General features: G+C 36.6%; 1 protein-coding gene across 1 annotated transcript in view; it reads right to left on the bottom strand.

The window, feature by feature from the left end:
* Positions 1 to 15,792, bottom strand: part of LOC126188286 (ATP-dependent DNA helicase DDX11-like) — a 139,393-nt gene extending 123,601 nt beyond the window's left edge. Inside the window, exon 1 of the mRNA XM_049929870.1 lies at positions 15,429 to 15,792. Coding sequence (XP_049785827.1) covers positions 15,429 to 15,560 — 132 coding nt within the window. The 5' untranslated portion in view covers positions 15,561 to 15,792. The remainder of the gene's footprint in view (positions 1 to 15,428) is intronic.
* Positions 15,793 to 17,263: the final 1,471 nt, after the last annotated feature.

Here is a 17,263-nt window from a genome sequence, read left to right as displayed (position 1 = left end):
TGCATAGAATATTAGATGCAGGTAAAGGGGACAAACTGGATTTAGATGTGGATGCAGCACAACGGGCCATTTGCAAGTTGTGACCAAAACTAAAAAACTGAGCAATAAATGTGGAATCACCATTTTGTCTGTCATTCACAGATTACGAGAAATCTTTTGACTCAATTTTCAATCAAATTTTTACTATAATTCAGTTAACATAACTTCATGATTGATGCTTCAGCTTAAGCGTGTTACAGAAATGATCAACCATTATCAGCTGGATAAGCTACATTGAAGGTGAACTGTGTGACAAAGATTATTCTTAAGATTTCAAGAGTGTGGATACGGACAAATTATCATAATATTAAATTCTATTTCCCACCAAAACAGCCTCAACTCCTGGGTAGTCCGATCATTTAAGCTCCATGTCTTACTGCTGTCAGCCAGAATCAAATGTGCACCCAGGTTCGTAAATTTACTGTCAAAAATAGGATTCTGTTTGCCATATTAATTTCATGACTATTTTTTTTTATTTTTTTTATTTTTTATTTATTTATTTATTTATTTATTTATTATTTTTTTTTTGGGTCTCTCCTGCTTCTTCCTCACAATATTTATCCGCTTATTGTTGTTAGTTGCCAAGAACACGATTTCTTGACCTGATTCAGTAACATCATCAGCGCCTCTCTTTCAGCATGCAGGTTACACAAAATTTTCCTCCGACTTCAGTTAACTTAAAAGCCTATTCACTTGCTAATTCTATTGAAATCATCGATTGTTTGTAAGAGTTCTGAATCTGAAGTTAAAAAAAAAAGGAAAAAATATAATCTGCAAACTGAAGATCGTTCAGATAGTACACAATCATGTATATTTCTTCCCCAGTTGGTCGAAGAACATGAAAGGGAAGCAGTGGTTGAGAAGGAAGTGAGACGGGGTTATAGCTTATCTGTGTTGATGTTCAGTATGTACACTGACCAAGCAGTAAAGGAAACCATGGACAAATTTGGACCAGTGCATATAAAAATGCTGAGGTTTGTCAAAGACACTGTAATCCTGTCAAATATAACAAACTAATTTGAAGAGCAGTTGAGCAGAATGGGTGTCTTGAAATGAGGGTATAAGAGAAACATAAAAAAAAGTAAAACAAGAGTAAAATCAGGTGATACAGAAGGAATTAGATTATGAAATGAGTAGTAGTAGTAGTAGTATTTGGGCAGCAAAATAACCAATGATGGTTGAAGCAGAGAGGATACAAAATGCAGACTAGCAATAGCAAGAAAACCATTTCCAAAAAAGAAGAATTTGTTAACGTGTCATGTGAATTTAAGTGTTAAAACACATTTTTCTGGAGTGTAGCCTTGTAAGGATGTAAAACGAGGGCAATAAACAGTTTAGACATGAAAAAAAAATAAAAGCTATTGAAATTTGGTGTTTCGAAGAATGCTTTTGATTAGATAGTAGACTGAATAACTAAACTTATCTTCGTATCTGATGAAGGTGTAACAGCCAAAAACCGGTTTGTGAAATAGATAATAAATATTGTATAATATTATACCAGTGTTGTGAGTGTTTCCATTCATAACATATAAAATATTCTACCAAGAGACAATGGAACAGTCAATCAATGCAACAAAGGAGGAGGTATAGATTCAAACAAGGAAGAAAAAAAAATTATGCATAACTTAAGTATAAGTGATCGGTTAATAGGACACATCCTGATGCACCAAATTAGTCAGTTTGGTAATGAAGGGAAGTGAGAGGTGAAAATTGTAGAGCGAGACCCTGCATAGATACAGTAAGCAGGTTGAAATGGATGTAGGTTGCATTACTTATTCAGAGATTAAGAGGCTTGAACAGGATATACTAGCATGGAGAGCTGCCTCAAACTGAAAATTACAACAACAACAGCAATAACAACAACAACATCTTTTGCACTGTCTGTGATATAATAATAGTTACTTTGCTGTAAAAGAAAAATCTATTGTGGTGACACACCATGGACTGTGATACAGTCACTCTATACTAGATTGGGAAATGACAGTTTAATTTGTGACTCGGCAAAACCAATGTATGCAAAAATTGTATTTCTACTTTGGTTAAAATTACTTTGTGATTGACAGATTGCACTGACTGGGGATGGAGCGGGGGATGGGGGGGGGGGGGGGGGGGGGCAGACAGCCAACCTTCACAAGGCACTCCATGTACCCACAAAACAGGCAACACAGCAAGCACGTGTCGCTCGAGAAAGAACTGCAATTGGATGGCGACTGGCACCAACCACTTAGCTAACTGAAACATTAATCACAAAGTTATTTTAATCAGAGTAAACATAGTGGTGATAGAGTGATCTGTAGGCTACCTAGAGAATTAAATTAGTTTAGAAAGTGACAATTTGTTTGTGAAAGTGAAGTCTCGGTTGAATGCAGGCTTGGCTCTTGGGTTTGGTTCAGTGGGAGTCACAGTTTTTCACTGCCTCCCCCCCCCCCCCTCCCAATATAATTTGCTGTCAGCCTCACATTTAATGCATCACAGATGTCTAAAATTTTAATTACAATCTCTCTGTCTCTGTCTACAAACGTGCTCTTGTAAGATGGGCCCCTGTAAAGCTTTACCAGTATATATTTAGTGAACATTATGATCATTAGTCACTGACCAGTTAACAGGGGAATATATGAGGTAATGTGAGTGCTGAAGGCAAATATAACAGCTCTACTTTTGGCCCTGCATGAGCACCAGGCAACTTGATATGTTTAAACTCGTATGTATATTCCTTATGTATTGAATTTACTTATCTTCCACTGCTTTAGTTTACACAAGCATACTAATCAAGAACTTTAACTTGGAGTTGCTAGAAAGCTCGGATATACATCTACACCTCTTGAAACTACTGTTAAGTGCGTAGAAGAAGGTATGTCCCATTGTTCCAGTTAGGGTTTCTTCCCATTCCATTCAAGTATGGAGCACGGAAAGAATGAGTGTTTGAATGTATTTACATGTGCAGTAATTATTCTAATATTATCCTCGTAATCCTATGTGAATAATACGTAGGGGATCGTAGTATATTCCTAGGGTCATCATTTAAAGCTGATTCTTGCAACTTTGATAATATACTTTCTCACGATAATTTATATCTATCTTCAAGAGTCTTCCAGTTCAGTTCCTTCAGTATCTCTGACACTCCTCCATAACTAAACAAACCTATTAACATTAGTGCTGCCCTTCTCTGTATATATTCAATAACCTCTGTTAGTCCTATTCGGGACAGGTCCCCACATACTTTAGCAACATTCTAGAACCAGTCTCACAAATGATTTGCCAGTAATCTCCTTTGTAAAGTGTTGCACTTCCCCTGTATTCCACCAAAAAACTGAAGTCTAGAACCTGTTGTACCCAGAACTGAGCCTATGTAATAAATCTATTTCACAACAAAGTGCTACAACCAGGTATTTTTATGAGTTGGCCAATTCCAGTTGTCACTCATTATTATAGTCATAGGATACAACATTTTTTTCATTTTTTGAATCACATTTTTTTTTTACATTTCTAAACCTCTCGCAAATTGCCAGTCTTTGTACCACTTCCAAATCTTATGCAAGATCCGTCTGAATATTTATGCAACTTCTTTCAGACAGTACTTCATTATAGGTAATTGCATCATCTGCAAAATTCTTAGGTTACTATTAATATTGTCCACAAGGTCATTAACATATAACATCAACAACAAGGGTCCCAACACACTTCCCTGGGGCACATCCACAGCTACTTCTACAACTGACAATGACTCTCCATCCAAGATAACATGCTGTGTCCTCTCTACCAAAAAATCTTCAATCTAATCACAAATTTCGCTTGATATACCATATGATCGCACTTCTGAACATAAGTGTAGGTGTGGTACTGGGTCATATGCTTTTCAGAAATCAAGAAATACAGCATCTACCAAACAGACTTGACCCAAAGCTTTAACTATACCATGTGAGAAAAGTGCAAGTTGGGTTTCGCATGAGCGATGTTTTCAAAATCTGTGCTGGTTTACATGGAGGAGGCCATTCTGTTCAAAATACACCATTAAGTGAGCTCAGAATATGCTCTAAGATTTTACAAGAAACCAATGTCAAGGACACTGGGCAGTACTTCTACTAGTCTTCTTGTAAACAAGTGTGGCCTGTGCTTTCTTCCAACCATTAGACACAGTTTCTTGTTCAAGAGATCTATGACATATTATAGTTAGAAGAGGTGCTAACCCAGCCACAAACTCAGTACAGAATGTGACAGAGATTCAGTTGGGCTCTGGAGCTTTGCTCAATTTCAACAATTTTGGCAGTTTCTCAACGCCACTGACACTAACACTTTTTTCACTCATCTTTCCATTGGTACAAGGATTAAAATTGGGGCAATTCTCCTGGGTTTTCCTTTGCAAAGGAGCATCTGAAAATGGATTAAAGAATTCCATCTTTTGCTTTGCTACCTTCTTTTTCAGTTCCTGTCTCACTCGTGACTGGAGACCAACTCTGGTACAGCCTTTACATAAAATCAGAACTTCTTTAAGTTTTGTGAAAGATCATTTGACAATAGGCTGCTATAGTAGTCACTGATGGCTTTACTTGTTGCTCTCTTGACAGCCAAACATGTTTTATTCAGCATCCCTATCTACGGTACTATGCTTTGTTTTACACCTATTATGCAGTAGTCTCTTTCTCTTAAGGAGTTTCTTTACAGTGACTGTATACCATGGAAGTTTCCTCCCAATATGAACTGTTCTACTGGGTACATATCTATTCAGCACACAGTTAACAATTCTTTTGAACTTAAGCCATAGTTCCTCTGCATCCTCCTGCACTGTGCTGAAAGTTTCAAGTTTCTCATTCAGATATGACACAACTGCTTTTATTTTATCTAATATATAATAATTCTACTTGTTTTAATTGTTCTTTGTGCTTTGGTAATCACTGTTGCCACAAATGCATCATGGTCAGTGATACCAGTTCTGATGTCGACATTTTCAAGGAGGTGATTTGTTGAAATTAGGTCCAATCTATTTCCATAGTGAATGGGGTTCCGAACTATCTGTTATAGTGAATGGGGTTCCGAACTATCTGTTCTAGGTAGTTTTCAGAGAACACATTAAGTAATGTTTCACAGGATGTCTTGTCATGCACACCACTAATAAGATTGTTGGATGATAGATGTCTCCACTGATGCTTAAAGTACGACTGGGAAACTTACATACCTACTAATTTCTCTAAAGTTCTCAGTTATATCAGGAAATGAGTATGGTGGGTGATGCAATTACCATTTAATGCCCATCCCATACTGAGGCTTGCCCAAACAATCTCGCATGCAGCTTCATCTTCTATCTCAGTGGATTTGCATTTCTTGTCTATTGTGACAAATACACCATCCCCATTTCCCATTAGCCTATCTTTTCAACACACACTTAAATTTTCTCCGAAAATCCTACTGCTGTCGATTACAGGTTTCAACTAGCTTACTGTACCTTGTACTATGTAAGCTGCACTGCTTTTCAAGAGCACTTCAAACTCAGGCATTTTGTTGTGAATGCATAAAGCAAGAAACTGGCAGTCATTACCAAGGTAAAAGAAAATTAAAAACAGTCCTCGTTACCCACTGCTCTCCAAATTACCTAATTACCTAGATAGCATTAAACATTTTTGTTAAATATATGCCAGGCTACTGTCTTCCTTGCAGATGCATACACATTCAGAAACTCTTCTGTGGAGTAGAAACAGTTTTCTGTCAACTATGATTTCCATTTGTGTTTGAAGTTAATTCTTTACTCACATTTGAATACATTGTGGGAGTGAACAGTGATCAAAGTGTTACAAATATTTACTATCACAATTTATTTATTACAGTGACCAGTTTCGACCACTACTGTGGTCATCTCCAGACCAATGAGTAAGGACTTCCTTCTGCTGGAGAATCACTTAGTAGTGATTCTCCAGTAGGAGGAGGTCCTTACTCATTGGTCTGAAGATGACCACCGCTCACTGTAATAAATAAATTGTGATCAAGAGTGCTTTTGATAGTAAATATTAATTCTTTACATCGCTAGGTAAGTGGTCAAAGATTTTCATGTCAAAATCCTCTAGTCCTTTCATTGACATAATAAAGCTAAGTTACAACTGGCATAAGTTATTTCTCTTTCTAGTATTATAACTGTTATTGCTGTTTTCAGAGTACATATTGGCAACAAACTTTATAAGTGAGTAAATATACTGTGAGCCTGTTACCAGAAAGCCCAACTCTTTGTACAGCTCTCTACAAGAGGTTGTAGAGTGGACACTACTAACATTTTTTTCCTTAATGAAGAGTTCCCACAGAGTAGGAGACCATGATATATTAAAGAGTGAAAAACAGGAAAGTTCAACAAATTTTTGACATTTTCATTTACTAAGTCTGCTATTACACATAATGTAAAAAGCTGCAGAGTGTAGGCATTTCAGAAGTTTTATAGTACAGGATTTCTAGTTTATGTTCTTGTGAACATAAATACCTAGGTGTTGTTCTGTGCACACACAGAAGCGATAAGGTGGCCATCGCAGAATTTAGATGTATTTGGTGAATTGATACCTACATGTCTTAACAGTAGAAATGTCAAATACCACTGTCCTAACCAACCATTTTTGTAAATTCGGGTTAGGAGGCTCAAGAGTGTGTACTCGATTGTGAGTCAGGCATCAATTTCCATATTTTCAGAGATCTACTACTCAGTAATAATTTGACCTGCAGACCTTAGTTTTGTTAAGCATCTAGTATGTAGGCCACTAAGTCCATATATAATGCATAAAAAGTAGGCTGTTGTTGTTGTTGTGGTCTTCAGTCCTGAGACTGGTTTGATGCAGCTCTCCATGCTACCCTATCCTGTGCAATCTTCTTCATCTCCCAGTACTTACTGCAACCCACATCCTTCTGAATCTGCTTAGTGTATTCATCTCTTGGTCTCTCTCTACGATTTTTACCCTCCACACTGCCCTCCAATGCTAAATTTGTGATCCCTTGATGCCTCAGAACATGTCCTACTAACCGGTCCCTTCTTTTTGTCAAGTTGTGCCACATACTCCTCTTCTCCCCAATTCTATTCAATACTTCATCATTAGTTATGTGATCTACCCATCTAATCTTCAGCATTCTTCTGTAAAAAAGTAGGCTACATCATTCATAAGTTTTACGAAAATGAAAACACAACTTGCCCATGCTATGCTTTAAAAATTGTGATTTTTTTTTATCATAACTTTGCACGGGGAAGCAATGCAGACCACCTGTGCACTGTAACTCTTTAGTAATAGTATTAAGTATAAATAATGATGAAAAGTTAGTAACATCTTCCATGGATCTTTTGCATGAACGATTGTAATGATGAATGAGTCATTAGACATTCACATCGTAAATTAATTTGAACATACGGTTACATTCTGAACATTTCTAAATTTCATTTATTTATTTATTTATTTACAAAAAGAAAAAAAGATATACAGATGTGTATTAGTAATTCCTATCCACCATTTTTTTACATCTTATGACAGAAATTTCTCAGTATGTTATCAAAATTTACTTTGCTGTCCATCAGACATTTTACATCACTGGGTAAATGATCAAAAATTTTTGTTGCTGCACTGTGCAGCCCTTTCTGTGCTAAAGACAGCTTTTATGTGTAGTAATAATGCCAGTTTTCCTTCTGGTATTGTAATTACATATCTCATTGTTCTCTTGAACTGTAGTGGTTTGTTTACAACAAACTTCATGAAGGAATAAATATAATATGAAGCATCATCTTCAGCTGTGTTCTGGAGAAAATCGTCAGAGAATGGACTTCCACACAGTCAGCAGAAGCAGGACTGGGTAAAAGAAAGACATCAGTGTACCCTGTCTACCCTTTGCTAATGATCTCACCCTATTGGTCAACAGCATGGCGAAGGTTACTCACCAACTACAGAGCCTCTACAGTATGGCGGCAAAAACTGGCTTGAGGGTCAACATACAGAAGATTGAGTTCATCGCCAATATTAAGTAGGCTTCTTATACAATCCCACTAGGAAACAATACTATCTGTAAAGTTACTCCAGTCAAGTACTTCGGAGAATGGATCTCAGCAAGTGAGAGTGAAAACTTGACCATAGATGCTAGGTGCACCTAGTTGAACTCTATGACTCTACGTGCCTCTTGATGAATCGAAAGGGCCCACTCAGGAAACTAGAAGTTAGAGAGAGGAAGATCACGAGGAGAATACCAGGATGCATAAGAGAGGAAGACAGTACCTACAGAATCAGACACAATAACGAGCTCTACGAACATATACCAGGATCCATAACAGAGGAAGACAGTACCTACAGAATCAGGTACAATAACGAGCTCGACGAACATCAGGAAGACATAGTCACACGTACAAGGAAAAGGCGACTGACCTTCTATGGGCACATGACCCACCTGAATCACTCCAGGCTCACCAACAGGATCACAGTGACAAACAGGGGAAGGGCATCCAAAACCAAGTGGATCACCTCAGTTAAATCAGACTCAGAGCAAGTGCAGATCCCATTAAAGACAACCAAGAGCTAAACTCAATACCGACAGGCCATCCTGCAGGGAGTCTTCCCACTGTCTCTCACAAGCAAGAAGTGTACAGTCACCACTAGACCTAAGTGGACAGATGAGAGGAAGCAGGCTCACAGCCAGAAGACGAAGGCATACTGGGCCAAGAAAAAGCAGAAAACTCTAGTGGGGAGTTAAGACGAGCCCCATGGTCTCTAGTAGGCTGAAACGAATTGAAAAATAAATAAATAATATGAAGCAGTAGACAGAATGCCTATCTCCTTAAACAGATAACTACAAGATGATAATGGGTGAGCACCACATATTACTCTCACAGCAGCTTTTTGCACAATGAAGACTTTCTTTACTAAAGATTAGTTACTCCAGAGTATTATTCCATAAGACATTGTTGAATGAAAACATGCAAAATATCTCATCTTACTGCTTTGTCTCTCCTCAAAATTTGCAATAACTAAGCGCAAATGTGGCTTAACTAAATTGTTTTAGGAGTTCCAAAATAAGGTGTTTTTTTTTTTTTGCCACCTCCCCCCTACCCCATCAATATGGACCCCTATGAGTTTTGTAGATTCCACCCTATTTATTATGTCCTCACCATGTGTTCAACTTATTATAGATGTAGCACCTCTTGACGCACAAAAATAAATTAGCTGAGTCTTTTTAAAATTGAGTGTGATCCCATTCACAGACAACCAGTCAATGATACTTTCAAGAACTTTGTTTACCATTTCTTCTGTATGTACGTTTGTATTGATCACAAGACTAGTGTCATCTGCTTGTTGTATACTAGATGGAAGTTCGTTTACATACATGAGGAACAGTTGAGGATTTAAGATGTTCCTGGACTATATTGCTTGAATTACTAAGTGCAACTTTCTCCATTCTTTTGGTTACATGACACGTTCCACACCCATGAGAATCATCTCATTTTTGGGTCTTTAGAACGAAAACGGAATCTAATGTAATCCAAACATATGACATTAGTACCATCAATCCAATAAAATGTCAATTTATCTAGGAGAATACTGTGGTTCACACTGTCAAATGCCTTAGAGAGGTCGCAGAAAATAATTATTTAATGCGTGTAATATCTGGTGCTTGAACATATAAATTGCATTTTCAGCAGGGCAACCCTTCTGAAACTGATTTGCTAAGGATACTATTCTTGCTAAGGTGAGATACTGTTCTAGAATATATCACTTTCTCAAAAATTTTGGAGAATGATGTCAGCGTGAAACAGGTCAGTAATTACTGACATCTCTCTTATCACATTTCTTAAAGATGGATTTAATAATGGCATATTTCAGTCTATCTGGAAAAAGTCTTGAGTTAGTGATGCATCACATATTTCAGTTAAGACTTGGCTTATTACATGGGAATAAATTTTTAGTACTCAACTGGAAATACCGTCAAAACCAAACAAGCTTTTATTTTTGAAAGAATGTATAATTTTCTTAATTTCAGACAAAGAAGCTGATGATACATTCATATGATTTAATTTTATGAAAGTTACATTTTTAACACGTTGCTCTTGAACTGTTTGTCCCTATGCTTCCTACTATATTGAAATATGATTATTAAATACATTTGCTGCCTAAGATTCTTCATTTATAGCTCTTCCATTCAGTTCAACAGTGCTGCTGTGTTGTTCTGTGGCTGTTTGTCCTGTCTCTCGTTTCACTCCATTCCATATTGCCCTAGGTCTGTTGTCAGAAGAACTGATTTCTAACATTATGTGCATGTCCTTTGATTTTTTAATAACCTTACTTAATAACTTTGAGTATTTTTTGTAGTGTGCAACTACTGCAGAATGCCTACTTGTTCCTTTTCCTTTCACAAAATACTTTAATCCCTCTAGTGATCCATGTTTTTACCTGGCTGTTTAGTGGCATTTCTAACTAGTTTATGCGGAAAGCTATTTTCAAATAATGATACGAATTTATCATGGAATACATTAAATTTTATTTTAACATTTGGTTCATTGTAAATTGCATCCTGTGTCATCTCTTGTAAACTATTATTAAAAACATTTGTGCTGCAACAGAAAATCCAGGATGGAATGTAACAATATCTCTCTCTCTCTCTCACACACACACACACACACACACACACACACACACACACACACACACAAACTGCAGTCTCAGGCAACTGAAACCACATTTGTCCTGCAATCATTCATTATTCTGATTTCCACTGAGGAGTACTCTTACTGTAAGGTGCTATGTTAATTATCCTAACTAAATGAGCATCATGATCAGAGAAAGCATCTGTTAATCGGTAAACAGTTATTTTCTTACTTTGAGCTTCATCAAAGAAAACTTTATAAATTAGGGTTCTAGTGTTCTTATCCATCCAAGTTGCAAAGTTAATTACTGAGGGCAAACTGTAGGATCCAAATAGGTTTCCATCTCATTTTTCCTATTAGAATCCTTTAGAAAATCTACACTGAAGTCACCACAGACCATTAATTGCTTGCTACTGTCTGACAGATCCAGATTCCTCACAAATAGTTCAGAAGATCCCAGATCTATATACAGTTTCAACCAAAAGGACATTATTTTGCAGCATTAATTCACAAGCAAGCTGATCATTACAAAATCTACTTGTCTCATTGTTTTTGAACTTGTGTTCTGGGTCTTAATGTATGTACTAACTCCTCCCGTTCCTATGTTAAGCATTTGACGTTGTAATTAATATTTCTTACCATCACTTAAAGACGACTGTGTCGCAAAAAACATCAAATTTGGTGAACTTCGAAGTCCAGAGTGGTTGGGGGGAAGGGATTCTTAAGTAGACAGTTGAATCTCAATTTGATTTTTTACTGAAATCTTTACACATCTGGTAGCAATCTTAGATGCAAAGAAGAATATCTGAATTCTCTTTGTTCATTGGCAAAGAATAAAACAAAAATGCCACTTACACTTACCACCCACAATCACCACCACAGAGAAGTAGTAAATAAAAACCACCTGCATTCCTTGAAAAAATGTTCCTGATATATTTGTGGTCGACCTGTAGATCAGAACTGTAAACAGGTGTGAGCTGTAAACAATTGTCAATCAGCTTTCTTAACTTATATGTTGTATTTGACTGTTTAATCTCTTTTCAGTGTAAACAATTACAAGGGAGAGTTTGGTCCATAATGTGGGTCTGACATATCCTTATTCTGTTACTGTAAATTAAAAAGACAACTACAATGAAAGAAAAGAAATGATGCAAACAGTAATGAGACACATTAATTACTTTTTACATATTTATCAGTACACATAGATACTATATTCTGCAACAACAGTTTCATAAACAAATTCAAATATAAAGAAGGAAACTAGTTTTAAAATTCTTCCACCTTGCTTATAACTTTGTTTTCCTTGACATCTTGATCCAAAAACACAATAAGTTCACTAAAAGGTGAGAGATATGATTTGTTCACAGCATTTATTGTCAAGTTTATACAACCATGCACTGTGACTTTGTAATGATGGGACATGCACCTCACAAACAATATTAGGGAAGGGGACCCAAACAGCGTCTTTCCCACTGGGCCATCAAATGAATTGCAATTCAGCAGGAGACATGCAGTTGAGCTTTTTAATTCATGTGATGGCCAGTAAATTTGTCCTATGTATTGGTTTTTATCGTACTTGAAAGCCCCATACTGCATAGCTTGTAGCTGCTCCTGCAAAGCATTTTACAAGCTTCCATAGCAACATTGTCCCCAATTGCATTTGTTGAAAGTCTCTTCATTTGAAAGGTGTTACTAGCAATAACTAGACATGCCTGGTGCGACAGTGTTCCTCAAACTGTCCTCATTATACTGTATCTATGTTCCAAGAAATATTCATATGATTTGATCTCCTGCCAAGAAACAAAGAACATATTAACACTTTGCATTTTGTGGAGTGCCCATGAGAACAGTGCAACGATTCTTCAGTGTACTGGAGCTCCTCACTCAAAAATGTAGTATTCAACTCGCAGTGAACAGATTCAAGTTTTATCACTTGTTCCACCATCAGGGAGCACTGTCAGTGTAGCATCTACTGTTGGTGTCACAAAGCACATGGTATGTGTAAAAAGAATAGTTAAAGACAGCTGTGGTATAATTATTTCTCTAGAAAGCTAGAGAATTAGAATGTGTCATCTGAAATAGTGAAACAAGATGTAGTGATGTTATATGAAGATGACATTTTTTCAAGACTTCACGCATGGAAGGAAAGATTATATTCCATCACGGTAAATAACAAAATGAGTCAAGTGCAGAAAAGGCTTATTTTGGATAACCTGAAAAGAGTTCAACACTAAACACTCTACAAAAAAAAGGGGGGTTAATATGTTGTTGTTTCTTCACAGGAGATCAAATTGTATGAAGGTATCTTGAAACACATGAACACAAATGTATTTCAAGTAACTACTGTTGACACCATTCTACTGAAGAGACTCTCAATAGATGCAAATGGGGCACTGTTGCTACAGCAGCTCATGAAAATGCCGTGTTGGAACAGCTGCAGGTCAGACCACATTTGGATTCAAATATAATAAAAACTGGAATAAAACACATTTCCTAGCTATCACATGAATTTAAAATGGTGTGATTAACTGCATGTCTCCTGCTGAATCACATTCTCTTTCATGGCCCAATAGGAAAAATGATGTGTGTGTTCCCATCTCAAATATTGTATGTAAGGTGGCTGCCCATCATTAGTAAGTCACAGTGCACAGGGAGTATGAACTTGCCAATGAGTGCTATGAAAAATCGTATCTCTCACCCTCAGGTGAATTCATTTCATTTTTACATCAAGGTGTCAAGGAAAACAAAGTTATTAGCAAAATGGAAGAGTTTTGAAAATACAATTTCCTTCTTTATATCTGAATTTTAACATCTGTTTATACTAGTATATGTACAAAAAGTTATTTATGTCTCTCATTACTGCTTGCATCGTTTCTTTTGTTTCATTGAAGCTGTCCTTTTAATTTACAGTAACAGAATAAGGATACACCACCAAATTTGTGCACCAAGCTTGTAATTCTTTACAATGAAGACATTTAGCAGTGAAATACAACATACAAATTAAAATATGACTGATAATTGTTTTCAGCCCATACCTCTTTATAGTTGTGGCTTACAGTTCAACCACAAATATTTTAGGAACATTTTTTCCAAGAGTACACATCATTTTTATTTATCAATTTGCTGTAGGCTAGTGTTGAAAGAGGATGGTATGTATAAGTGGCATTTTTATTCTATTCTTTGTCATGAATAAAGTGAGTTAGGATATTCATCTTTGCACCCATGACTGCTACCATATATGTAAACATTCCAGTAAAAGAAAAAAAAATAGAGACTGAACTGTCTATGTATCCCCCACCCCACCCCCTCATCCGTGCTTTGAAGTTCACCACATTTGACTTTGTGATGGAATCGTCTTTAAATGAAGATAAGAAATACTAATTGCAATACCAAATGTTTTTCCATTAGTGCTTCTACTTAATACTAGGACTAAAGGCTTTAGTGCACAAACAGGTCTGTACTGTTTCCCTATGTGAAGTTATGATTGTTTTTAATCACAAAATTAAAGCTCAATGTTGACAAATTGTGTTTTTTAACATTTTTTCATAAAAAATCTGAAAGACGTTTTCCACATTTTCATATGTTATATCAACTTAGTGGCCCAGATACTAGATGGAACACAAACCTAAGGTCTGTAGTTCAAATCATTACTGAGCAGCAGGTCTCTAAAAACAGGGAAATTGATTCCTTACAAATGACCAGATTCACACACTTGAGACTTCAAACATGAATTTATCAAAAACAGTTAAGGGTTAGGGCAGTGCTGTTTGGCAGTTTTACTGTCAAGACATGCCTGTATCCAAGTACCAAATATGACTAAATTCTGAAATGGTCACCTTACGATCCACCAAAATATCTGTAAGTTCACAAAGAATGACTCCCAACAATTTAGAACATCCTGCTGCATTTTCCCCTTTGTGGATTGTGATGGTGTGGTGTTATCACATACAGTTGGAAATACATGTACAGCACTCACCGACACTATTTCCAAAGAACAAGATCAAAATTTTTAAGAAAAGTGTTGGAGTTTCTCCATTAGGCTTGATCGCGATACTTACATCATCAACACAGAAAAAGCCTTCAGCTTGTTTGATAATAAGAGTAGATCATTTACAAATAATCATTTACATATAACAACAAACAATAATGAAGCCTGTTAGGCACTTCTCAATTTTCTGTCCTCCAAATTGAGAACTCTACCCGCAATGAGGAACTTCTATTTACAATACAGTCTAACACTTATTTTATCAATAACAAGTTAACACGAATATAGATTTGCTCTTTTGGTCCTTCTAATGAAACATTAGTGATGTTATTTTAGGGTGTACTGTCCAGGTGCACTTTGTCTGTCTGTTCCTTTCAAAACTAGTATGAATCTCATGATCAGCATGTAGTTTTATTTTCGACGGGACTTGGTGTTCCCGTTGACACATACCACATCACAGCAATATATTTCAGATGGGTTCCATGAAACATGCAAATAACTAAACATGCAGACATTTGTATTTGAGGAGGATGATTATTGGTGTGATAATATTTGGGATCCTATCTATACACACATTCACTGCGGGCGTGTTTGGACTGAATTATTCGTGGGCTAGAAAATTAGCTAAAACAAAGTACACTTGCAAGCAGCTCCGCTAACAGTAGAAATACTTCATGAAAAAATTTCTTTTTTCGTCACGAAGCAAATACGATAACATTTAAAACCTGAATACAAACGCAATTTTAAAACGAAAACTAAGCAGGTAGTAAAGTTCCAGTATATATAAATCATTGTCCCTAATTAAGTGGAAAATATACTCACAGTGCCTGTAGGACTTTCAAATATTCCCAGTCTCCCAGATTCTAGCGCTTCATACAAATTCGTCATGAAATCATGTTGAATTGAATAAGCCGTGAACGGGAATGGGAAAGAATCCGGAGGCTTCAACTCCATTTTACAAACTTTTACACGATGTAGTAGACAAAGGCTTCGGTGCTCACGAGGACGAAGAATACACGCCTATAGGTTTTTTCTATACACACATGGTCCTTACTTCATAATTCAACAGTTTCACATCGAATAATCACAGTACAATTAAAAACTGAACAGCATCTGTAACAAAGAGCGATGGGATTTTAAAAAAGAAAATAAACACATTGCCGTTGACATTCAATTTGAAAACAGGTCTTTTCGCGCCGTGTACAACAGGATGGCCAACTGCAGAACTTAGGCCGCCTTAAGCCGTCAATAATGCGCAATATTCTCGAATACAGAAAGTGTGGGGGCAAATTGCGGAATAATACTGGGCATGCCAAAAACTTTTGGAATATATTGTGGAACCTGTGGACAGCAAGCTTGCTTGGTGAGCAGTATTGTCATTTGACAATATCCTTGCCAATCCCTCGTACGGTGAAGTCTCTGGGCATCTTCCTGTTCCCTTTTCGTTGTTCTTGTGTTCGAAACGAGACAAAAGAGCGCATTTATTAAAGAGCGTAAAATAGCGTATCGTACTCAGAATACTATTGCTACATTCGTAGTATGTTAGGGCAGATGGTTGTAAATGCAGAAATATCGAGAATGAATATGATTTGTTATGAAATACACTGAACGGTAGCGGTACCCTACAGCTACCAAGGAAGGTGCTTTAAAACAATTTTAATTAACGCAAAGAAATAAATAAACGTATACATACAGTACGTATTTATGTGTGTGCATACATTACTTACCCGAATCTAATCCTTTAGCGCGTATATTATTGCATGATGCATTTCCATAATTTTGTCTCGAGCATTTCTGTGACACGTATACAAGATCTGACTTGTGCCTCTCATTTCTGTATATTATTTCCCTTATGCTTGTCAGTCGCAAATAATGAGATGAAAAGACTTCCGTCGAGTATCATTAGAATTTTGCAATAATAGTGAATATGCTTCACGTCAGTATTAGCTGGCAGTTGTGAAATCCATAAATTTATCATCAATATAAAGAACCAATTTGTACGATGTTTTAAATTACCTAGCAAACTGTGTAATGTTTTTAATTTCTTGCCATGCTGCTTCTTATCGGTAGGTGTTAAAAATGTCTAAGTTTGAGTCATTGCACAGGTATTCTGTTAAAACTCACTGCGAGAAACAAAGCAAATCATCACACTTTGGTAATGTTGTAATATTGTTGTTTTCTTAGTGATTCTTTTTTTTTTCAAAATCACGTCATATGCAGCCTATGTAAAACTCGCTGATTCTGAATACACAAAACAATTTAGTTTCTCTATGAATATTTCTGAAATATTAAATATAATGATCCCACCTCCGTGACCAAGGACGCTATTACCATTCGAATTGCAATGTCCTCCGGCCACTTATACATTTCGAGTTTTCGAAAGAATTGGCAGTACCGTAGAGCAACAGATAAACGCTGATTTAGTGGAACTGGAATTCGCACACTGCAGTGATTTGATCGTGGGGATAAAGACGTCCACTGTAATTTGTCCGGGGGAGGAAAGGGGGGCGGAGAAGAAGCCTCCAAAATTGCCATTTTTAATATTAATTAATTGGTTACTTCGAGGTGCATTATCCTATAAGAACTACACTTTGTGGGTTACATAAAAAGCTTACTGTATCCCACAGAATTGTCACCTACACATTTGTTACAGGTAG

The sequence above is a fragment of the Schistocerca cancellata genome, chromosome 5 (assembly GCF_023864275.1).
Source record: "Schistocerca cancellata isolate TAMUIC-IGC-003103 chromosome 5, iqSchCanc2.1, whole genome shotgun sequence".
NCBI lineage: Eukaryota > Metazoa > Arthropoda > Insecta > Orthoptera > Acrididae > Schistocerca > Schistocerca cancellata.
This window is presented reverse-complemented; position numbering and strand designations above follow the sequence as displayed.